This window comes from Mesocricetus auratus, unplaced genomic scaffold (genome assembly GCF_017639785.1).
Source record: "Mesocricetus auratus isolate SY011 unplaced genomic scaffold, BCM_Maur_2.0 Super-Scaffold_100714, whole genome shotgun sequence".
Classification (NCBI taxonomy): domain Eukaryota; kingdom Metazoa; phylum Chordata; class Mammalia; order Rodentia; family Cricetidae; genus Mesocricetus; species Mesocricetus auratus.
Window position 1 is genome coordinate 1,677,563 of NW_024429270.1, and position 24,446 is coordinate 1,702,008.

General features: G+C 46.0%; 1 protein-coding gene across 1 annotated transcript; it reads right to left on the minus strand.

Annotated features, from left to right (window-relative positions):
- Window positions 1–1,292: 1,292 nt before the first annotated feature.
- Got2 (glutamic-oxaloacetic transaminase 2) lies at window positions 1,293–23,820 on the minus strand. The gene is made up of 10 exons (XM_005078645.4): window positions 23,644–23,820; window positions 13,575–13,731; window positions 11,010–11,138; window positions 9,444–9,503; window positions 8,147–8,308; window positions 7,912–8,016; window positions 7,182–7,332; window positions 5,611–5,776; window positions 3,355–3,505; window positions 1,293–2,389 (listed from the first exon to the last, which is right to left on the minus strand). Exons 1-10 carry the CDS (start codon window positions 23,730–23,732, stop codon window positions 2,267–2,269), a joined length of 1,293 nt encoding a protein of 430 aa, XP_005078702.1. The 5' UTR covers window positions 23,733–23,820; the 3' UTR covers window positions 1,293–2,266.
- Window positions 23,821–24,446: the final 626 nt, after the last annotated feature.

Sequence of the window (24,446 nt, forward strand, 5' to 3'; positions counted from 1 at the left end):
TGAGGCCAGCCTGGTCTACATAGAATCCCAGGGCAGCCAGAGCAACTTAGTGAGACCCTGACTTGAAAAAAAAGTTACTGAAATCATAGTTTTTCCATTCAGGTTGCCGTAACTGGGTGCTGAGAGCTGGGTAGGTTCAAGATGGAAGCGTTAAATCATTCTCTATAGGTAGATACCTAGTTTTGTCAGCACCATTTATTGAATATCTTTTCCCAGTTTTTTTCTCATGTGTGTGTGTTTGCACACATGCCACAGCACACACAAAGGTTAGAAGATAATTTACTATCCTGTGGATCCTAGGGATTGAATTAGGCCATCGGGCTTCACGACAGGCACCTGTCATCTGCTAAGCCATCTTGCCAGGCCCCAGTTACGTCTTTGATATCTTTGTTAAAAAACTAGATGTTTAAGCCAGGCAGTGGTGGCACACGCCTTTAATCTCAGCACTCCAGGGGCAGACAGATATCTGAGTTCAAGGCCAGCCTGGTCTACAGAGAAACCCTGTCTCAAAATACCAAAACTACCAGGTGATGGTGACGCATGCCTTTAATCACAGCACTCAGGAGGCAGCGGCAGGCAGATCTGAGTTTGAGGTCAGTCTGGTTTACAAAGTGAGTTCCAGGACAACCAGGGCTACACCGAGAAACCATGTCTCGACTCCCCTCACGAAACCTTAATTTCTCTTTTTTTTTGAGGGGGGTGATGGTGTTCCAAGATAGGGTTTCTCCATGGGTTTGGAGGCTGTCCTGGAATTAGCTCTTATAGACCAGGCTGGTCTCAAACTCACAGTGATCTGCCTGCCTCTGCCTCCTGAGTGCTGTGATTAAAAGCGTACACCACCATTGCCCTAATTTCTGATTCTGTTTTGTTCCCTTGGCCTGTTTTTGTGTCAACATGATGCTGTCTTTGTGGCATAGTTTGATATCGGTATTATGACACAGCTGGTAGTTTTTGTTTTGTTCTTTTTTTTTTTTGCTCAGGATTTCTTTGATTAGCTGTGGTCTTTAGTGTTTCCACATAAATTTGGTTGTTTTTCAGTTTTGTGAAGAATGTTAGTGTTTTTTTGCTGTATTACACTCCACCCTCCCGTTTCCTGAGGTCTGAGGAATTACACCCATCGGGCCAGCGCCTTTGGACCAGACCAGCAGGATGAAGAGCAAGATGCACTTCTAGTCAGGAATGGAAAGCTGGTACATCTTTTGGCTTACAGTCAGCTAGGCAGGACTCCAGACTTGAGAATATAGATCCTCTCCTACCCCTTCCTCCCATTAAGTAGAAAAGTAGACAGTGGCTGGGTCTATAGTAATTTTATTGTAACAGAGAAACCAGGCGGCAGTAAGTCTACATGATTAGAGCAGATGGCGGTTATCTTTCCAAAGGGCGGAGTCTGAGCCGGGCTGGCAGCATACAAACCCCAGAATATCTCCTGATCCTACGCTGCACTGTCTGACTCATGTGAGGAGACAGGCTGTGCAGCCAGGAGGAAGAGGTCCAGCTGGGCAGAGGCCCCATCCCAGTAGGAGCCAACCAATCACTGAAGGGGACACTGCTATGAAGTGCAGGTTCCCACTCTCCACGGCTCCTTGCTGAGAAAGGAGGCTCTGGCGTGAGCAGAAAACCATTCTTATGCAAGTCCTGACAGGATGAGGTTAATGGTCAATCAAGCAACGGGATGAAACTCTACAGAACAGTAATGACAAGAGGAGACAGCTGACCAGACACAACATCATTTACTGTCCTTGCTGAAGTGGCAACAGCAACAGATTCGTTGGTTTCTGTAAAGCGTAATTTCTGTAATGTGATCTGCTGACACAGTTGCTCCATACTGGGAGGACAAACACAAGGACGACTGCTGATGACAGAACTAGGTTTTTTTTCCTCTCACAACCTCTAAAATGAGTGGTCTCAGCTGGGCCCACAGGGGAACCCCTGATACCAACGGATGCTTCAGTAAAGCCTCTATTCCAACGCCATGGCTGGCAGGTTTTTGGTGGTGATTTTCTTGCATGTGTAAACTCTTTCAGAAAAGTGGGAGACGATAGGATGAGGGAGAGTTTGGTTTAGAGCCACCAAAGTTCCAGACACCAGCCGTGGAAGCCTCTGCCCTACCTCTTTCCCGAGGAACACGTTCATCGCTGGGCGTTATGCACTGTGGTTGGAAACACATCTACTCACCACCCCCCCAACCCCCCCTTCTCCCGCACGCGACTCTCATGAGAGCAGAGGCTGGAGGAAAGGTGGTCTCTGTTCCTTTGCACCCTGGTAATTACTTGGTGACCTGGTGAATGGCATGGGCAAGGTAGCCCACATTGCCAGAGGTGACCCCTGCCACGGAGATGCGGCCATCCTTCGTCATGTAGACTGAGAACTCCTTGATCAGCCGCTCCACCTGTAGAGAGAGAGGGAAGAAGCTGACAACTACTCCCAGTGGGAAAAATTTTCTTGCCTTGATGGCACACAACCAACTTGTTGAAACAAACAAACAAACAAATAGCAAAATCTTAACTTTCTCACTTAAAACTAGAATCTGGTGTGTTTAGAAAGAGTAAAAGAATGAAGACAGCTATTTTTAAAGTCGAATGATGGGGTCTGAGAGGGCTTGGCAGGTAAAGGTGCCTGCTACCAAGCCTGATGACCTGAGTTCTTTACCAGAACTTGTAGAGAAGGAGAGAACTGATTCCTGAAGGCTGTCCTCTGACCTACACACATGCCACAGTGTATGCGTGTGTACAGACAAGAAAAGTAAACATTAAAAAAATTAAAGTAAGATTATGATCTCCAAGGTGTAACAAGTAGGAAAAAAAACCAAACTAATCAGACTCAGAATTCAGTTATGTAGCAACCATTTCTCCTCTCCCTTCTGATGCACCAGCATGCAAATAAGCTATTACATACCATGTACAAAGTCCTGGGTTTGATCCCCAGCACCACAAAAAGCCAAAAAACAACCAACACCCCGCAAAAGTCTCCCTCCATCCCAAGCTACCACCACCAACAACAAGCAGGAAAAACAACAACAACAAAAAGCAAACAAAAAAAAATAAAAAAACCAAACAAAAATCACAAACCCCTCCCCCACAAGACATGTCCTTCAGAAGACATCATGGGGGATACAGACCAAACAAGCAAACAAACAAAACCCAAGTAATAACAGAGAAAACAAGGTCAGGGAGATGGCACACACCCCTAGTCAGTGACAATGACTGCAGTCCCAGGTACACATGCCACCTGTACCTAAATGGGCTCTAGATTAAGGAAACGAATTCGTAGGTGACCGCTGACAAATCCCGGTTTACCTTTAAAGGACAGGTCTACCGTCTACTGGTTGGTTGTGGAGAATGAGAGCCCACTCACCTGCTCAGGCTTTAGGCCAGTGAAACAAAACATGCCAATCTGGTCGGTGATGTGCTGCCAGTTGTGGGAGGACCCCTCTTTCTTCAGGTTGGAGACCAACTGTGTCCTCATGCTAATGATGCGGTCGGCCATGCCTTTCACTTCTTGCAACCTGTTAGGAAACAGACGGGCTTCTTGCTCGGGCCAAGCATTCTGCTTCACTTGAGTTCTACTCCTGAATGTCTTAATCCCAGTCCTTAACGGGGCCACAGTCAGTGGGGTGAACAACAATTTTAAGCTTTCTGGTTTTTATTACAAGTACTTTGTTTGGCAACCTCAGAAAAAATATGTGTAAGGGCATTTTGTCTGCAGTGCACACACGTGTGCTTGGTGCCACTGGAGGCCAGAAGACAGTGTTGGATTTCCTGGAGCAAGAGTTACAGGGGGTTGGGAGTCACCATGTAGATGCTGGGACTTGAACCCAGGTCCTCTAGCATTGCAGCCAATGCTCTTAACACCTACGACACCTTTCCAGCTCCAGATAGGTTAACTTTCATGGTTAACTACCTGAGTACCGTGGAAAGTTTAAGTATCATTTGAAAACGGAAAGACTAAGGTGTGGGTTAAACAGTAAAATGACCTTTTTTTTTGTTTTGAGACAGGGTTTCTCTGTGTAGCCTTGGCTGTCCTAGAACTCACTCTGTAGACCAGCCTGGCCTCAAACTCAGAGATCTGCCTGCCTCTGCCTATGGAGTGCTGGGATTAAAGGCTTGTGTCACTACTATTTTAAACAAGTAAACATTCTTGCCTTCAGAATGAAGACAATATACTATAAGCCCACATGGGCTATGCCATATAGTAGGCGCTGAGGACTGAGATGTGGTTATAGCCCTTAAAAGGTTACAATGAGGGTCAAAGGCCACACTTGTAAAAAAGCCAGTGGTGACACAACACAGCACAGTGTAACCCTGAACAGTGCTGGACTAAGAGGCACGCATGGAGAAAAGGGGCTGGGCGGTGGTGGCACAGCACTTGGGAGGCAGAGGCCGGTGGGTGTCTGTGAGTTCGAGGCCAGCCTGGTCTACAAAAGTACACAGAGAAATCCTGTCTTGGAGAAAAAATAAAGAAGAGTAAATAAAAAAGCAGGAAGAAGCAGATGACATTTGGCTTCACCACACACAGGCCAATCCGGGTGTCATCACACCGCAGGTCATTGCCAGCCTGCAAGCTTCACCACACCACAGGTCATTCCTGGCCAGAGCACAGCTACTTCTGGCCTTTGAGTGAGATCAGGTGTTTAACTTTTGGCAACAAGAGCCACCCAATTTTATTCACCTTAAGACCTGGGTCCCACAGGGACTAAGCATGTGACCTGTGTACCGTACATGCACTGCTCACTTAGCCAAACCCTGCCACTCCCCTCTTGCCAGAGAATAAAGTTCTGACTTCTCACAACATCAGGCAGGCGTTTCCTGATGGGCCATCTTCTCTAGCTCCCTGAACACTGCTTTGCTTTTTTTGCTTTTGAGGCAGGGTAGCGTGTAGTGCAGCCTCAATTCACTTTGTAGCCAAGGTTGGTCTTTCCTGGGACTGGGGTTATGAATGGTTTTGAATTACTACATGGGTGTTGGGAATTGAACCTAGGTCCTATGCAAGAGCAGTTAAGGGCTCTTAACTGCTAAGCCAGCTCTCTAGTCCAAAATAAATAAGTCTTTTAAAGATTATTTTAAGAGGCAGGTGGATCTACAGGCAGGTGGTTCGAGGCCAGCCTGGTCTACAAGAGCTAGTTCCAGGACAGCCTCCAAAGCCACAGAGAAACCCTGTCTCGAAAAACCAAAAAAAAAAAAAAAAAAAAAAGATTATTTTAAAAGATTAATGTTAGAGACTAGGTATTGAGAATAAATACAGATAACAACACCCTAAGTACACAGAAACAATGACTCAGTGTTAGCCAGCGAGAATAGTAGGCTGGGGATATAGCACAGTGGAGGGCTTGCCTATGGCATGGAACCCCGGTCTGACCCCCAGCACCACAAACAAAAGCATCTGTTAGAGTTTTCCTATACCAGGTACTTCCATTGAACTTGATTTTACGGGGAGGCAGGCTTTACTAAAAGCAGAGATTACAGAATAAAAGAGGCTGGCTGCGGTTTCTGAATCCATGGGGAACTAACAAACTTAGTTGTGCCAACAGAATGCACACCCCACTTCTTCATCTTCCATACGTGGAACTGTAACGTATCTATCGGATAGCACAGAACAGCAAGGAATCATTACCATTGCTTTCTCAAGTCCGGGGAGGTCAGGATGGTTGCTGCAATCCGGGCACCGTTGAGAGGTGGGTTGGAATACATGGGGCGGATCAGGATCTTCAGTTGTGACTCCACTCTTTTGGCTTCATCAGCATCTTTGCAGACCATGGTGAAGGCTCCCACTCGCTCACCTGGAAACACAGTGGATACTGTCTTCTAGGACACTCAGACAAGCAGTGAGGAAATTTGCTACATGGTATCTGTTTTGTCAGAAGAACCACAACAGTAATTTATGTTTGTGACAGAGTATCACTTTGTATCCCAGGCTTGTAGACAGGTGCTTCACCTGTCTCAGCCTCCAGAGTGATGGGATTACAGGTATGAGCTATCACATTCAACCTAATAGTTTCTTAATAGAAATAGTCTTTACTAGTCAGAATGGTGAATTGTGAATTGAGGCACAACACAATGCCTCAATTCAGAGTCTCTTTTCAAATTCTTTGTGTGTGAGATAGGGTTTCTGTGTAGCCCTGGCCGTCCTGAAACTTGATCTATAGCCAGGCTGGCTTCAAACTCACATATGCTCCTGCCTTTGCCTCCCAAGTACTGGGATTAAAGGTGTGTGCCACCATGCCTGACATTATCAATTTTTTAAAAAAACTATTCTTTTCTGGAGTTGGAGTGGTGTGCCACTGTGCACGTCTGAAAGTCAGAGACTATTGGGGGCCCACAGAAATGGCTCCACTTTATCTTGACGTAAGGTCAGAGAGTTCAAATCCACTCTGGCTCTCTCAAGGATAAACAACAGAATGTTTGGCCTAAGAAGTAACCAGTGGATGTCTTCTTGGACAACAGGATATTTAGCCTAGGGTGTGGCTATTGTTTGTCTCACCTTGACAACAGGATACCTAGTTTAGGGTGTGGTTACTTGATGTTTTGGGTACTGAGAAGGTAATTACACTTGCTTGTTCTTTGTATCTTGGCAAGGAGGTCTCTTTGCCTTCCCCACTTTTGATTGGGGTATATAAAGACTGTGTGTAATAAACTTGGGGATTTCCCTCCAGTATTCATTGGAGTGCCCTTCAGACTCGATCTTGTGTCTCTGTCTTTAATAGCTATAATTTTTCTACCTGCCATTTCTTAATCCACACCCCTCCTCTCAGGTGTGAACATGGGTAATGACTAGAGGGTGATTTGTAGGAGGAGTTAGTTCTTCAACCGCATGGGTTGAACTCCAGTCATCAGACTTGGTGGCAAGCACCTTAACCTGCTGAGCCATATTGCTGGTCCAGGACCTCTTGGCTCCTGTATCAGTTACTCTGCATACAGAAATAATCAGTTGTTCTCTCCTGCCTCATCTTTTTTGCTATAGGAATTTAAGGACACGGAAGATATGGATAAGAAAACCTATAGTATACTTTTTCTGTCTTAGGAAGCCTACATATAACCAGCACACTAATGTGCACGTGAAAACATACATACACACACCCATCCAGGGACTACCTTGTCCCTCTAAGTTTTCTGCTTTGTGGTGTTCTCCCCAAGCTCTCCTTTGAGTTCATCAGAACACACCTTACACTGGGTCCTCTAGCTTACCATATAGGCCCATGTTCTTGGCATATGATTGGCAGACACAAACATTAATGCCCTGCTCAATGAAGTAGCGCACAGCCCAGGCGTCCTTGTCACCATCACCACTGGCAAAGCCTTGGTAGGCCATATCAAAGAATGCGAAGAGATTCTTTTTCTGGGAAGGAACAAGAAGAGCAGAGTTTGAGATAACGCAGATGCCGTTATTACATGTGCTGTCATGGACCACATTTATTCACCCAAACACAGTCAATGGTTTCTCCACACATGACAGTAGGAAGTGTCTGAATTCCAGAGTTAATTTGCTCCTTCTGTGTCTCATTCTATTGGAAGCTGAGATTTGATAGACGTGATAAGAATGGGGGCAGAGGATGACAGGGATATTTTAGCTCTTCTAAAAGATAATGCTAAGCAAAGCAGCAAGAAAAGGAGGGGACATGAAGATGTGCTTAAAAGGATGAGCAAGCAGCCACCAGCCAGCACAGATGGAGGCGCCACCAGCAGGTCTCTTGGATCAGAACTGCTGTTGTGCCAAAGGCAAATGTTAGACAGTTTTATCAAAATTCACTACATCTAGGCGGAAGGACGAAAACTATTTTCAAACTGTTCACATATCATCTATTATGAAACTGCTAATTTTGCAAAGGAGGAACCCCTTCCTGGCAGCTTATGCTTGTGTAGGTTTTGGGCAGACTCAGGGTGAAGCAACGAGTTACTGACATTTCATCCTGCTCACCTTCACCACTGCCGCGATTTCCTTCCACTGCTCTGGACGCGGGTCCACGCCCGTGGGGTTGTGAGCACAGGCATGCAGGAGAAGAACACTCTGCTCTGGGATTTTCTAAGGAGAAACAATCAAGATTTTGATGTATAGCTTTAAAGGAAATAGCTGACGTGCTACAGGTCACTGTTAGCTCAGAAGTGACAGAGACCTGGGACACTGGATGTCCAACCTGGAAAGTCACACTTACTGAAATGTCTTCTACGGCTCCTGAGAAGTCAAATCCGCAAGTCTTGGGGTCATAGTATCGATACCCTTGTAGCTGCATACCAGCATCCCTGAAGATGGGCGTGTGATTTCCCCAGGATGGTTTGGGCAGATAGACATCTCGGCTGAACTTAAAAAATCTTTGCTGAAAGATGGGATGAAAGGGAATGAAGAAGGAGGACAAAGGGAGAGGATAAGATGCTACTGTTTCTGACACAGTTTCTTCCTCCTGACAGGAGTAAGACGGCCTGCGATGGGAGCCAGGCTCTGACGGTTATTCTGACTACGAGGTGAAACACCTGTGCAGGCCTCACTAACTGAACGTCCTATACAGGGATTGTGGTGACTAGTCTTATGTCAACTTGATGCACAAACTAGCGTTATCTGAAAGGAGGGAACCTTAATTGAGAGGACTCCATAAGATCCAGCTCGTTGTGAGTTGTTCCAGCCCTGGGCTAGTGGTCCATAAGAAGGCAGGCTGAGCAAGCATGGGAAGCAAGCCAGTAAGCAGCATCCTTCACGGCTTCTGCATCAGCTCCTGCCTCCAGAATCCTACCCTGTTTGAGTTCTTGTCTCGGCTGCCTTAAAAAATGAATAGTAACACAGAAGTGTAAGCCAAATAAACCCGTTTCTCCTCAACTTGCATTTAAGTCATTTTTAAAAAAGATTTATTTATTATGTATACAGTGTTGTCTGCATATATGCCTGCATGCCAGAGAGGGCACAAGATCTCATTACCATGTGGTCACTGGAATTGAACTCAGGACCTCTGGAAGAGCTGCTAGTGCTTTTAGCCAATTTCTCCAGTCCTAGTCATGGTGTTTTTGATGCAGCAATAGAAACCCTAACTAAGAAAGGGGCTAAGTAAATTAAAGCACACATTCCTTACTAACGCTACATGCTGTGATGGGCATATTGGTTCATGTTTTTAATCCAGAATTCGGGAGCCAGAGGCAGGTGGGTCTCTGTCAGTTTAAAATCAGTCTGGTATACAGAGTGAGTTCTAGGACAGCCACAAAGACATAGTCAAACACTGCTTCAAAAAGAATAAAAAAACCATAACCAAACCAACAACCAATCCCCCACCTATATGGTCAGTTCGCTAACTCATCACTTCATTCCTTATAATTTCTTCACAGTACTTTCTTTTACTTCACCAGAGAACAGGAAACCTGCCAGCTCTGTGGAAAGAGGAAGCCTGATCGGGTGAATAGCCATGCAGAGGACAGGAAGTATATAAACCTTAATTTAATGCTCTTTCTTGAAGGAGTTTCACTCACCAGAAAACTGGCTCCGATCCTTAAGGCTCCAGTCCCGGAAATGGTCTGCACAGTGACAAACTGCAGGGGAGACATGGAGTCAGTCGCTCTACCCTTTGCCCTGTAGAACTGGATTCTTGTAGCTGTTCCCTTGTTTATTTTTACAGGAATACTTATTTATTTTCTCTATATGAATATCCTTTTTTGTTGCCCCCACCCTCTATATGAATATCTTGTCTGCATTTTTGTATGTGCACCAGGCTCACACCAGGTGCCCTGGGAAGTTAGGAGGCATGGGATCCCGCAGAACTCAGGATCTGGAGTCACAAGTGGCCGTGAGCTGTCGCATGGGTGCTGGGATTAAACCCAGGCTCTCTAGTACTCTAACCACTGAGCCATAGGTCCGGCTTCATTAGCTGTCTACACTGTGTGTGGGGTGGGGATGTGCATGTGCCATGGCGGGGACGCACAGACAGAAGACAGCCCTTTGGGGCCGGTTCTTTCCTTCAGCCTTAATGTGGGTTCTGGAGATTGAACTCAAGCCATCAGGCCTGTGCGGCAGGCACTTTATCTGCTAAGCCATCTTGTCGACCCCTTAGAAGTGAATTCTGAATGGCTTTGCTAGAGCCATCCATGATACATGGAAAATTTTGGGTTGTAGAAATTCTTCAATATGCCAAAGGAGTGATTTATCCACACACAAAAAGTCACTATATTCAGACATAATTTTAGAAATATGTAAAACCAACAACCTCTGACCAAGGTTCTTTAAACAATGATAGTCAACAAGTCCATTAAGACAGTGTTAGTCTAATTTATTTGTTTTTTTTCCCCTGTGGTGCTTTTGAATTGACAGGACAGCATTCTACCAGTGAGCTATTAATATACACTAGCCTCTATTTTTTTTTACATCTTAGGCTTAGGCAGGAAAATAAATATCCAAGTGTATTCATTAAGCCGCATTTTCTTTTTTCTTACAAAAGAAAGTAAGCCAGTCTGCACATGCATCTTTTAGGGTCATGGTCTTTTCTTTGTCCATGCCACACCTGTCTCCTGCCCAGCCCCCAGTCTACTAATGGCTGCTTCCCTGTTGCTTCTGCCCAAGCCGGAAGCTTAACAATGCATTTGGGGACTAATTATAGGCCTAAAACTAGGCACAGAGAGGCATCTCTAATGCATATTCAATATAAACAGATGAAACTCATCGGCACCAACAGCAAACTGGGCCAAAGCTATCAAATTCTATCCAGTTTTCCAGATAACTGATACAGGTAAACTTCCTATCTAGAAAGTAGTTATTTGCTGGGCAGTGGTGGCACACGCCTTTAATCTCAGCACTCGGGAGGCAGAGGCTGGTGGATCTCTGTGAGTTTGAGACCACCCTGGTCTACAAGAGCTAATTCCAGGACAGCCTCCAAAGCCACAGAGAAACCCTGTCTCGAAAAACAAAAAAACAAAAGAAAGTAGTTATTAGTAAGTGTGGCCGCCTCAGTCATTACACACATGTAAACTGCGCTAACATTTCTTAGTGTTTACACCACTGGGTATGGACGTAGGCTGCAGGAAGCTCAGGCCTGCCCGGCTCACCCGGCCACTTTTCAGCACTTCGTTGTTCTCTCCCAGGGCCAGTTCTGCAGAAGCCTTGCAGAATTCCGCCAGCCCCCCGATGGGCAGGTATTCTTTGTCCAAATTCTTTGCAGCAATCTGGGCCTCTGCCTAAAGAAGAGAAAATAAGTTTTAGTTTCTCGTCCGTTCTTCAACCTACCGTGATGACAATAAGTGTCTTATGAGGTAAATGTCAGAAGCAAATCCACCCACACCCCAAACCCACACTTTGAGTTGTCTGTTTGGGCAGAATATGAACTCCTGGGTCTTTGGTGATCTTTCTGCTCAGCTGGGACTGGCCACTTGTCAGACCATATAATTCATTTAAAGTTACTGTTTAAGAAGATAAAGTGAAATATCTGGTATTTTGTGTCACAGAATAGAAATGCTTTCTAATATATATATATTAAGAAATAAGCCAGGCAGTGGTGGTCCAGGCCTTTAACCCCATCACTCAGGAGGCAGAGGCAGGCAAATCTCACTGAGTTCGAGGTCAGTCTGGTCTACAAAGTTGAGTTTCCAGGACAGCCAGGAATGTTACACAGAGAAGCCCTGTCTCGGAAAACAATTCTACTATTTATTTATTTATTTATTTATTTATTTATTTATTTATTTATTTATAGATCGGTTCCTTATATGGGCCAGGGTGGTGGTTTGGATAAGAACGCCCCGTAGGCTCTGTTGGAACACTTGGTCCCAGCCAGTAGAACTGTTGGAAGTATAAGGCGCGGCCTTGCTGGAGGAGGTGTGTCACTGGAGGCAGGCTCTGCCATGCTTCGTGGGCCTCTCTTGGCCTCTTCCTTGCAGAGAAAGACGTGAGCTCTCAGGAGTTCCTCCACCATGACCTTGCTCTGCAGTCATGGACTTACCCTCCGATCCGTAGCTCAATTAAACACTTTCTTTTATGATTTGCCTTGGTCATGGTGTTTTGTTACAGCACCAGAAAAGTAGCTAAGGCACCCAGGTTGGCTTGGAACCTGCTGTTTTCTTGTCCCAGCCTCCCAAGTGTTGAAATGTTAAAAGACTGTTTTGTTTTGTGATGGGGTATCTCTATGTAGTCCTGGGTATCCTGGAGCTTGCTACATAGAACAGGCTGGTCTTGAACTAAAGAGATCTGCTTGCTTGACTCCTGAGGGCTAGGACTAAAGATATGTGCCATTATCCTGGCTGAAAGAAAGTTATTGTGGTAATTGGCCCCCATACGCTCATAGGGAGTGGCACTTTAGGGGGTGTGGCTTTGTTGGAGTGGGTGTGGTCTTGTTGGAGGCAGTGTGTCACTGTGGGGGTGTGCTTTGAGGTCTCCTATGCTCAAGCTATGCCCAGGGACACAGTTTATTTCCTGTTGCCCGAGGATCAAGATGTTGAACTCTCAGCTCCTTCTCCAGCACCATGTCTGCCTGCACAGGGCCATGTTTCCTGCCATGATGATAATGAATTAAACTTCCAAAACTGTAAGCCAGCTCCAACTAAATATCTTCCTTCATAAGAGTTGTCATGGTCATGGTGTTTCTTCACAGAAACAGAAATCCTAAGACAGGTATAGTCTTTCTTGGTAACCACTTAACACAAGAGGGCTCTCTTGAAATGCATAATAAAACTTATATGAGCAACATATTAGGCATACAAGTGATGACAAAATCAAAGTGAATGTATAAAAGGAATGCATTTCAGGATATATGACAGTCTAAGAACTTTCACTGTCTGTGTGACCGTGGGTAAGATATTCACCCTTCCCAAGTCATTGGAAGTTTTGGAGAACTGTTGATGAGATAACGAACAACAGTGTTGGGTTTTGGTCCAGCCTGCAACAATAGTTTATCAGTCACTGAATACATTTTTAGGATTTTCCTTGTGATGTTGGGCACCAAACACAGAACCTTTTGCAAGCCAGCAAACACTCTACCACATCTAGTATCCCAAGCCTTGAATAACTTTAAAACTAATGGAAACATTACTCATAAAAATGTAACAAAAGGAGAGAATGAAAGAAGTTATATAGTTGGGCAGAAAGGGTGTACAGCACGTGCCTCTGTACAGGGATTTCTCCACAGCAATCAAGATGAGAAAAATGGGGCTGGAGAGATGGCTCAGAGGCTAAGAGCACTGACTGCTCTTCCAGAGGTCCTGAGTTCAATTCCCAGCAACCACACGGTGGCTCACAACCATCTGCAATTCAATCTGGTGCCCTCTTCTGGCATGTAGGCAGAACACTGTATATGTAATGAATACATAAATAAATCTTAAAAGAAAAAAAAAAAGACGAGAAAATGGAAAATAACAATGGTAGCTTCACCCACAGCTGGCTACTCCTCTTGTAACCCCTCAGGATTAGGCACCATGCCTGATTTTTGATCTTGGAGAAGACCGTGTGGCTATGATCTACTTTCACAGCTAAGAAAGATCATAGTCTAGAAAACCTAGGTGATTCACAAAGTCAGTGCTAGAACCAGATCTTGGAGCCCCTGAGAATGGGCCAGCATGCCTTTGTTCCTTTTGGATCCCTTCAGGTTCCACACCCTGTGGCAACAGGACAGGTGCCAAGCTCACCTTCCGGACACTGGGGAGCACATAAGGCTTCCCATTATCATCTCGGTAGGCACCAACTCCCAGGTTCATCTTTTTGCTGTTGGTGTCTCTCTTGAAGGCTTCAGTAACTCCCAGGATGGGATCCGGGGGTCCCATTTCTACATGGGTCCACCAGGAGCTGAAATGAGAAATATTTTATGTCAGCCACATGAGCTAGATTCCTATGGCCAGATATGTCTCCAATCTGCCAAAGATCCATTTTGGCACGTGTTACACAGAGGTAACAGATACTGATCCAATAGAGATCAGTATCTTTAACATAGATATGGCAAGGCACAGAAAGGGAGCACCCAAGTTATTTTGGGTAGAATAGGGTACGTGCACAGATTTAAAAGAAAAATTTCCTTCAACTGATTAATGAATAATGAAATCATGAAATTACAGGCAAACAGGCAGAACTAGAAAATATTGTATTATAAATGGAGTAACCCAGACCAAGAGACACAAATGTCACCTGTTCTCTCATCTGTAATTCCTACTTTGGAATCTTTTTTCTTTTTTGGGGGGGGGTTTCAGGGCTAGGGTATCTCTGTGTAGCTTTGGAGCCTCTCCTGGCACTTGTTCTGTAGACCAGGCTGGCCTTGAATTCATGGAGATCCACCTGCCTGTTTCCTAAATGCTGGGATTGAAGGTGTGCACCACCACTGCCTGGTCTAGTTTGAATCATTAGATGTGTGTGTGTGACCTTGAGTCACCATATAAACCAGAGAAGACAAAAGGGACCATGTAGGCAAAGGAGAGAAGATACTTTAGGGAGGGGGATGGGACACAGGCGCTATGAAAGGGGAAAATGAGGATTTAACTGGAAGTGGAGAAGGAAGGGGGATAAATAACACCAAGAATGTTTTAACATTTCTACACACACACACACACACAGAGAATGAATGAATGAATGAATGAGGAGTGAATATAAAGGTATGCCACTTGGGTGACAATGTTGTTCAAAGGAGTCTAAGAGACTCCCAAAATGATATGGCTACTGCTGCTGTCCTTGGTTGCTTCCCAGAAATTGAAGGGAAGGACCTATTGTTGAAAATACCACGTCAGGCATAGGGCCTGGAGAAATGGATGTGGAACTGATCTGGAAGCTTCCTCCTGGGAACCAGCTCTCAAAGTATCCTAAAATGCTATGTAAGCTGCCAAGGGACAGGAGCAATCCTACTACAGTCTTACCCAGTGGTAAAACCTACAAACCACAACAATGGCCACCATGACAAGATAGTTCCAAGAATGCAATATGGCACTGTACCTTGGGGCAATCAACATCTGTCCAGTTAACAGGAGGGAATTCATGCCCGGTACTATAAATCTAGCTAACTTTCTGTGACGTGTAAGGTCAAGGACCCTAGAGGAGAACTTACTACTATCACTTTCAGTATACTTTTTTTTTTTTTTTGGTTTTTATGAGACAGGGTTTCTCTGTATTGTTTTGGAGACTATCGGTCCAGCCCGACCTCGAACTCACAGAGATCCGCCTGCCTCTGCCTCCCGAGTGCTGGGATTAAAGGCGTGCGCCACTACCGCCCGGCATCAGTATACTTTTTAACTGTGTTCTAAATATTTATCCTTATGCCCACAGCTAAGTGGCTTACATCTCTTCATTAGACTTGGAGCCAGCAAGTTCCAGCAATCCTTCAGTCTGCATGCTCCTGAAAAGTAGGGCTACAGATGTGTGCAGGATGGCCAGCTAGGTTGGTGCTGGGATTAGAATTCCTTTCCTAATGATTGTAGCACAGCACGCAACACCGACGTCTCTTCAGCCTGACTCCACTTTATTTGGAGACAGGGTTTCTTGCTAGAGCTTACCATTTTGGCTGGACTAGCTGGCTTGTGACTCCCAGGTTCTACCTGTCTCTGCACACACCCCACGGTTACAGACTTCTACAGCTGTGTCCAACTTTTACATGGGTGTTAGTGATCAGAACTCAGGTTCTCCCTTTTTTTGTCCCCAGGTTTTTTCGAGACAGGATTTCTCTGTAGGTTTGGAGACTGTCCTGGAACTCTCTTTGAGGACCAGACTGGCCTCGAACTCAGAGTGCTGAGATTAAAGGCGTGTGCTACCACCCAGAACTCAGGTTCTCATGCTTGCGCGCAAAGGACTTCCCACTGAACCGTTTCCTTAGCAGTCATCCACTGATGCCCACTAGAGTCACCGGAGCCAGGTGACTCTATTGCTGGCGCAGTGCCTTCACCTTTCCTGGCTTCTTGATAAATCATAAGATGCAACATAAAACTCAATACCCATTTCTCAGCTTTCTTATATATCCTCTTTTAATTTGGTTTAGTTCACATGTGGCCAAAGGCTAGCGGCCGCAATCAGTGACTTAGTTGGTTTTATGTGCTAAGTATTCTGCAGAGTTCTACGGAAGGACGGCAGAAGCCTACTGTGTATTAGGTAAGAGCTGACAGTCTCTCATGTGCGTGGATATACCCGGGGGTGCCGTTGGGGGTGGGAGGGAGGGAGGGAGAGGGAGGGACAGAACAAGCCCACCACTATGTCTGGCTTGTGTAGTTGCTGGGGCTTTGTGCACAACAGGCAGGCCAGCTGAGCAACATGCCCAGCTCCTTGGTTTGTTTAAAACCTGTGCTTCTGTCAATTTGGAGCTTACACTAGGATTTCTGCAGCTTAAACAAACAAAGCTCACCATGTGTCAATAATGTAGAAAGACTAAGGCCCTAACTGACACGTGTTCCACCTCGCCACAGCACGGATGGACTAGATTACAACATCCTCAGATAACAGGCTTTTGGTGTTTATACTTCTCGGTACCCATAGCAATCAAACCCCATTTCTACTACTTTGAATGTGCTGCTTTAAAATTTGTTTTTCAGCTTGTTTCATCCTCAACCAGTGTGAGTTTAGTAAAAAACAAATGCGGTATTAGATAATACTTAATACAAGTACTAAAGGTGTAGCTGTTTTGAGTAAAAATTTAATTACTGTTACTTACCAAAGACTTAGTTACATAAACTCAAATTCCTAAAGTGTCTCTAAGGTCATTTAAGAATGGGGTAGGACATGAGAAGAACTGAAGCAGGAGAGGGAATGCTGAAGTGATGTAAATCAGGGTGCCCGTGTGTGACACTCTTAAGAAACTAAAAGAAAAACAATGATGAAGGTTTAGCAAAAATCAAATCTATATTAGGTTACACGAATTATTATTTGGGAAAACTTTAATTTCAATAGTAATTATTTATCTCTATTCTCATGAATATATTTTACCTCTTAGGTGTCTCTCTTGGCTGTGGCAGTTTTAGCTTCCTTGTTTTTTAATGACTTTGATGCTTTTGGTGAGTTCTAGCCCAATACACACCAGATTAATTAATTAATTAATTTTTTTGGTTTTTCAAGACAGGGTTTCTCTGTGGCTTTGGAGGCTGTCCTGGAACTCACTTGATAGTCCAGGCTGGTCTCGAACTCACAGAGATCCGCCTGCCTCTGCCTCCCGAGTGCTGGGATTAAAGGTGTGTGTCACCAACGCCCGGCTCACATTAATTTAAGTTAAAAGAACTAGCTAGAAATGAACTAAGGTAGGGCCAAAAGAAAAAGCCTGCTACAGGTCAGGCCCCTCCCTTTTGAGGTTTTCTCATGATCAGGTTCTAGGAACAATTATATTTCAATATGTCATTGAGGACCATTTCTAATAACCTTTATATGCTCAATGTGTTACTTAATGGATTGGTCACGTGGTGACTGGGCAGACACTGATTTCTAAGTATATTTTCAAGTTTATATACTTCTGCCTCTTCTGACACGCTCTAGGGGGAGCAGAGCTATAGTCATGGTAGAGACATGCTTTCTGCCACCACTTTAACAGGATAAAGGGCACATGTGCTAAACTTTGTCAAGAGCTTTCTTGTTTCAGATGCCTGCATGGGGAAAAACTCACATCACTAGAAACACAAGTTCAAAAACGAGCAGCAAGTGGTCGAGACCATATTGCACCACAAAAAATACAACTGTTTTTTTTTCTTCAAGGGGGAAAAAAAAAGGTAGTTTGCCCTGAACTTACTTTCCAGATTCTTTTGTACTCTTACAACTTTCAGGAATCCACAGAACTTTTGCTACTTTTTCTCCCTCACACAAACAGCACAAGAGGATGGCAGCCTCCCTCATGCAAATTGCAGTCCCTGAGTCAGCCTTAGTCCTCTCCTCACACCGGGACACAGAGGGCCGTGGAGACTTCTGGAACCACAGGTGCAGATGCGGCTTCCGCCTTTGGCAGGAAGAGTCAGTCCACTTGGCACTGTGCTTCCTTCTGTCCCTCTCACTATGTAGCTCAGGGTGGCCTGCAACTGTTAGGCCACTTGCCCACTATCTGACTGCCGGGATCACTGTCTGGCTATAAATACAGTTCCTGAGCTTGCGGTGGGTGGTGTAGGCCAGTTGACTGGCTAGCTGAAGCTCCTCACAGAGCTCCTGCCTATGTGGGCTGGAACTATTAGCATTGACTGTGTTGGAAACCAAAACTGAGAAATTTGTAAGCTATTACTCATGTGAAAACAGGAATCATAGAAACCATGCGGTGGTGGTGCACACCTTTAATTCCAGCACAGACAGAGGCAGGTGGGTCTCTGTGAGTTCAAGGCCAGCCTGGTCTATAGATCGAGTTCCAGGATAGCTAAAGCTACACAGAAAAATCCTATCTCCAAAAAACAAAACAAAACCCCACAAACCCCACAAACAAAACCAAAACAAAGGAAGAAAGAATCCCACGAACATTGCCATTGCTATGAACAGTTTTGATCTGCCAGGTAGGTGTGCATGCTTGTAATCCCAGATCCTGAGTAATATCTGCGTGCTTCAAATATGAAAGGATGTTTGAGGACAAACTCAGATGGTGAATCTTCTTTCAATCTCTCTCTTTCCTCCCTTCTTTTTGGTTTTACAGTCTCCTATGACAGTGAAGTTTTCATCTCCAGTGACTATCTCTGCATTTTGAAAGCAGCAGGTTGAACCCTCACTGAATCGCTACAACAGCCGCAGAGAGACTACAGTACGGGACATTCCTTATGCCCCTGGAGACAGCTTGCACAGCTCAGGGTGTGGCTGCATAGCTGGAGTCCCTGTTTCCTTCAAGACAAAGTTCCACATCTGCAAGAGCTCCAGGGGTGACAGTGCAGTGTCAGTGTTGACGTGTGTTTTCACGTCATCACCTTGCTGTCGCCAGAGCAGCCTTGCTTCTTCCTAACACTCTTCTGGGCAGGAGCCACCCTGCCAGGCCCAGGATGGAAAGCAAGTATCTGAGAGAATGTGGGAGAAGACAAGTTGTGGCCCCAGTTATAACTGAAAAGAAGCTATGAAGCGTCATCAAGTTTAAGGTTTGTTCAATCAAGATGAGCTAGTGCCCCTGGTGAGGCGATAACGTGTGTGTGTGTGTGTGTGTGTGTGTGTGTGTGTGTGAACTCAGAGATCTGCTTGCCTCTTACTGCTGGGATTAAAGATGTGGGCCACCAGGCCTGGCTATATAAACAAAGTCTTTAAAGCAGTGGTTCTCAGTCCGCCTAAGCTATAACCTTTAACACAGTTCCTCATGTTGTAGTGATCATTACTACTTCATGGTTGTAATTTTGCTACTGTTCTGAACAGTAATATAAATATCCCATATGCAACTCCCAAAGGGGTCCTGACCCACAGGTTGAGAGCCACTGCTTTAAGGTGTCCTAAATTGATGATTATAAACTTGCTGTGTGCTACTGTGCTAGGGAGCTAGGACTGTAAAGAGTAAACCATTAATCCCTTCCCACCAGATTAGCTGTGGGGGTGACCAGCAGGGAGGCACCAACAGTGTCGCCTGGCTGTGATTCAGTAATGATTTAGGTCCAGGGAACTGAGTATGCTTTGGGGGGAACCCAGAAAAAGTCAACCAACCTCCTGGAAGGAACGCAGAGGGTTACGGGGGCTTCCGGGAGGAAGGGACCTATGAGCTGAGTGCTATTGGGGGAGAGGGGCAGGAGGAAGAGTGTGTGCGACACAGGCTTCAGAGGGTGTGGAAGCTTGCAGAAATTGGAAGTTCCGGAAGCCAGACTCCAGGTGACTTAGGTGGAGTTCTCAGTTCTTTCTGTAATCATTCATCTCGTCTCTGCCAAATGCTTCAGCGGGCACAGTGAATTATTCATTAGGATTTCCTTCTTAGCAATGTCCCACCGAGCCTGCGGCCGGTTAGTACTCACCAGCCAGCCTCAGGCTCCATGAGTAATGGGGTTGGTAGGCTCAGGAGAACTCAGCCTTCATAGCTGTGCTTGGTGGGCTGCTAATTCTGTTATTTAAGAGCAGAGTTTTCAGGGGTGTGGGGAGGGGGGGTCGGTGGTGAGTATGGGAGGGAGAGGGAACTGGGCTTGATATATAAAATAAGATTGTTTCTAAATTAAATAAAAATAATAAAAAAGAAAGAGCAGAGTTTTCTGGCTTGGGGTCGCCCAGGGTTTTACTTCTTTCAAAGGTCTCTTTTTAACAGCCTGTCCTGGGTAAGCTGCAGGGACTCAAACAGATTACCATCTAAGAACTGTGTGAGCAGAGGCAAGAGAATGAAGAGAAATGAATCCAAATCTCACTAGTCCGCATCTGCTCAATGGGTGTAACCACAGCTATTTCACAGGGCTGGTGTAAGAATGAAAACACACTCAGAAGAGCAAGGCAGACTGAAGACCTGATGTCTGTTAATTGGCATTGGTTCCTATGTCATTGTCATTTGTCACCATTCAGCTACTGGTCTGGAGCCCTGCAAGACCAATATGTAGGGACTTAAAACAGCATAAGGTCATAGGAATTTATGGTCAAATGCATGCCTTTCTGGCTTTAAAATTACTGTTGTTATTATTATTTTACATTCTCACGTGCCATTATCATCTTTTCCCATCCTTAGCTCTAGGTCAGGAATGAAACTCTTCTCTGTCCTCTTTTTAACTGTGAGGAAGAAATACAAACTTTGAAACAACTCGAACAGGTTTTGGTTGTCTCTCTTGTCCAGCTCAGACAGAAGCCACACAGCCACCTGCCTGTCGGCATCACTGTCATTAACTGCCCAGTGAAATGAATACTGTGCATGTCAAGGACACTCAAACCTCCAGAAAGCAACTTTCACTTTTACAAAGGGTCCTTAAACAGTGACAGGGTTGCCCCTAATCACAAAGACAGATGTATTGTTCTTGTTTAATAATGTCAACAACACTTACATAAAATATGTAGCATATAAATTCTCTAGAAGCCCCAGTCATGAAGTCTCACATACTTCTTAAAAAGAATGCTCCAAACGATTTCCAAACACTGAATTTTAAGCATTCTAAGAGCAGGAGCAGTGATCCTTTGATTAGCTACGAGTGATCAAACTCCAGGTTCTCTATGTCCCTCATTATCCCACGCCTTATAACTGTGACGATTACAGACACAAGGGAGCTCTCATAACTGTAGAGTAATGGCATTAGATGAAAACAAGAACGCTCTGGGGGTAAACTAATAACCTGTGGCCTGCAAAGTGATTCCTACCGATGCCCTTTGTACAGAAGCGCAGGGCCACAGACATTGAGCAACAGTGACCACCCAACCAAAAGATGCTAGGTACAAAGTATTCAGATAAGCATTTCCAGCTCAAATGCTCTGTATTTCCCAAGGCTTAAACAGCTTCTGAAAACCTTTCCCTCAGTCACATTTACTTAGTCTCACAGTGTAGCACAGGTTGGCCTGGAACTCACTTTGTGAGGAGAATGGCCTCAAATTCAGGGCACTTTCCCTGCCTCAGACTCCTAATATTTTGGTTTTGGTACATATTCTGCAGCACTACGGATCCCTTTATGTGTAGATTTTGATCTAAAAATGCAAACCATTAAAATGCTGCATTCGTTCACAAACGAAGGCTTGGAATAAAAATATGCAAAGTGAAAGGCATTCCATAGGCCAGGCATACATCTCAGTGGCAGAGTACTTGCCTAGTAAGAACAGAGGTTCTGGGCTGGAGAGATGGCTCAGAGGTTAAGAGTGCTGACTGCCCTTCCAGAGGTCATGAGTTCAATTCCCAGCAACCACATGGTGTTCTCTTCTGGCATGCAGACATACACGGAGACAGGATGTTGTGTTCATAATAAATAAATAAATATTTAAAAAAAAGAGCAGAGGTTCTATCCCCAGTGGGGGAAGGGAGGAGGAAGCTGGGTGTACTAACACTGGGAAGGTACAGCAACACCACTGCAGCATGTTCCAGGCCAGCCTGGTGTCCATAGTAAGTTTCTGGCTAGCCAGGGCTATATAGAAACTCCATCTCAAACTACAAAAAACAGACAAATGAAAACCATGCTGAAGCTGGGTGTTGGTGGCGCATGCCTTTAACTCCAGCACTCGGGAGGCAGAGGCAGGCGGATCTCTGTGAGTTCGAGGCCAGCCTGGTCTACAAGAGCGCGAGTTCCAGACAGCCTCCAAAACAATACAGAGAAACCTTGTCTCCAAAAACCAAAAAAAACAAAAAACAAAAAACCATGCTGGACACTGCTGTAAGTGCTTAGATACAACTCTGAACAAAGTTGACAAGGCCTCTGCTCTCCCTACCTTAAATTTTAACTGGTAAAAGACAGAAAAGGGACATTAGGCTCTCATACCAAAAGAATCCCTGGACAATCACACCCAAAGGGTGGACCTCCCCAAGCAGTTTAAGCAAAGCTCAGGCCTTTCGGATATATACATAAACAAGGGATATTTTAAGGCTAAGATGATAGGAAAGCAGATTTTTCTCCTGCCCACAGAAGCACTCCTTTTTGATCTCCAAATCTGCGGCATAAATAACGTTTCCCTAATTCTCCTCATCAGGCGGCAAGGTTTAAAACGGCACACATTGGCAACGAGCCAAAACTGGGCTCTGGACAGGACAGACTGTTCTGCTGGCTTGAAGACTACCTGAACATGTTTAAATGAAAGGCCACGGCAAATATAAAAGTAAGTAGGCTTTGCTCCTAGTTAGTTAGTACGTGCTTCAGGAAGGTTTCTGGAGTACTCAAGGAGACCGCCTCAGATCTGCTTTTTTGGGTGAAATAGCTCTTCTGGCTCAGGGAAGAATTAGGAGTTACTAGCTCCATTTAGGCCCTGAACGTTCTCAATAAACCTCAGTTCAAGACGACACATTTGCCATTTTTTTTAAAAAGTGAAATCACTCCTCTGTCTTGCTCACAGCTGCATCACCAGCAACTGGTCCAGCGCCTGGCTCAGAGAAAGTGGGTTACGAAATATTTAAGGGACGAAAAAGGGCCGACTGAGACGGAGAGATTGCTGGCTCCCAGTCAGCCAAATCTCCCAAGGGCTTAAAACAAAGAAAGTGCATCACACTATATACTTCAACTCTTTCCCATCCAAAGGCCAGATAGGTCTGATGGGGGAGGGGTACTAGGGAGGTGACATCGCGGGAAGGATGCACCGCGCCAAGGTCACGGATGCAGGAAGAGACGCGGGGTCTTGGTACCCCGAGAACCTCGCTCCACGTGATCACATTCCCCTCGGATACACACGCAGCAGTCAGATTCCACGTTGCACGGTCAGATATAGCCCTCTGGACCCGGGCAAGTGGGCCAGCTGCCCCACAGGGCAGCTGGTCAAGGGCATGCGCGCCCCCCAGCGACACAGCCAATCGGCGACACGCAGCTCCGGCACCAGAGCCAATCGGCGAGAGGCTGGCCCGGCGCCGCCGCCCACGTGCTCACCCCTCGCCCCGCACCCCACCCTGCGGAGTCAGCATCTGGGACCCCCCATCACCCGCTAGAGCTGGGGTCCGGGTGCAGCTGAGAGCCACAATTCGCGTCCCCGGGGACTGCGACGGCTCGCTGTCCAGCGACGCAGGGGGAGGGATGAGGGGTCCTGAGGGTCACCGTGAGGATGCGGACACTCAGCTCTCATCCCCGGGGAAGGGGCCCCCCGGGGCACACGGGAGAGTGAGGATGCGTGCGAGTGTTAGCGCGCGGCCCGGATGCAGGCGTCGCAGCGTCCGTAGCTCGGCTGGGCAGGGACAGGCCCGCGGTCCCGCTCCATCTCAGTATCTCTCGATCGGCTCACCTGGCTCTGGCAGAGGCTGCGGCTGCAAGGCCTGGGTGAAAGGCGGCAGCCACCCCGGAGAGGACGCGGCTGGAGTGCAGCAGGGCCATGGTGGGCAGTGGACGGCGGCAGAGCGGAGAGCACGGGAAGCGTCCGCAGGAACAGAGGCGGGGGCTCCTAAAAGGTGAGGACACCGACTTCCCTGGGCGTGGCTAGAGCGGCGGGAGAGAGCCTTGTCACAGCGGCCCCTGGCGGTCCGGGGCAGAACCACGACGCCTCCATGGAGGTCATGGAAACCTGCAAGGACGCCGCTAATCGCACACAGCCTGCGAAACCTGAGAAGCTTGCGGTGTGTGAGGATGCGCAGAAACGCGGCGCTCAGCGCTCTGCTTCCAATCATCTGGTCCGTCAAAGGCAGCAGCTACTGTGCCAGTTTGAAAGGCGGGAAGTAGGCCGACGCCAAGGAAACATTTTTTTCCCAATGCCGCACAGCCTTTTAAGACACAATGTAGACAGACTTTGTTTCAACCCTTTACCCACCAGCCGGACTTTCCCTAAATGCAGGTGTCTCAACGTCCGGAATGCTTCCAAGTCCTGTGACAGAGAGGACAGCAGGTGTATTTTATAGGGCAGTTGCGAGGATTAACTGAGATTAGCCCATTATGCCTAAAAAACAAGGCCTAATTAGTAGATATAGAATAACCCACGACCAGCAACAAACTGTTGCACATCATATCATCATAATTATGTTTGGAAAAAATGAGTAATTTTTAAAAGGGTGAGGTAATGAATTTGAGACAAGCCTATAAATTGAGCAAGTCCAC

Bases quoted from the DNA above. Each gene is read 5' to 3' on its own strand.
- Got2 (XM_005078645.4), bottom strand. From the start codon at position 23,732: ATGGCCCTGCTGCACTCCAGCCGCGTCCTCTCCGGGGTGGCTGCCGCC. The intron at 7,333-7,911 runs GTGAGCAGGATG...GTTCCTTCCCAG, and splicing joins AAATCGCGGCAGTGGTGAAG to AAAAAGAATCTCTTCGCATT. The intron at 5,777-7,181 runs GTAAGCTAGAGG...CTGTGTTTCCAG, and splicing joins CAAGAACATGGGCCTATATG to GTGAGCGAGTGGGAGCCTTC.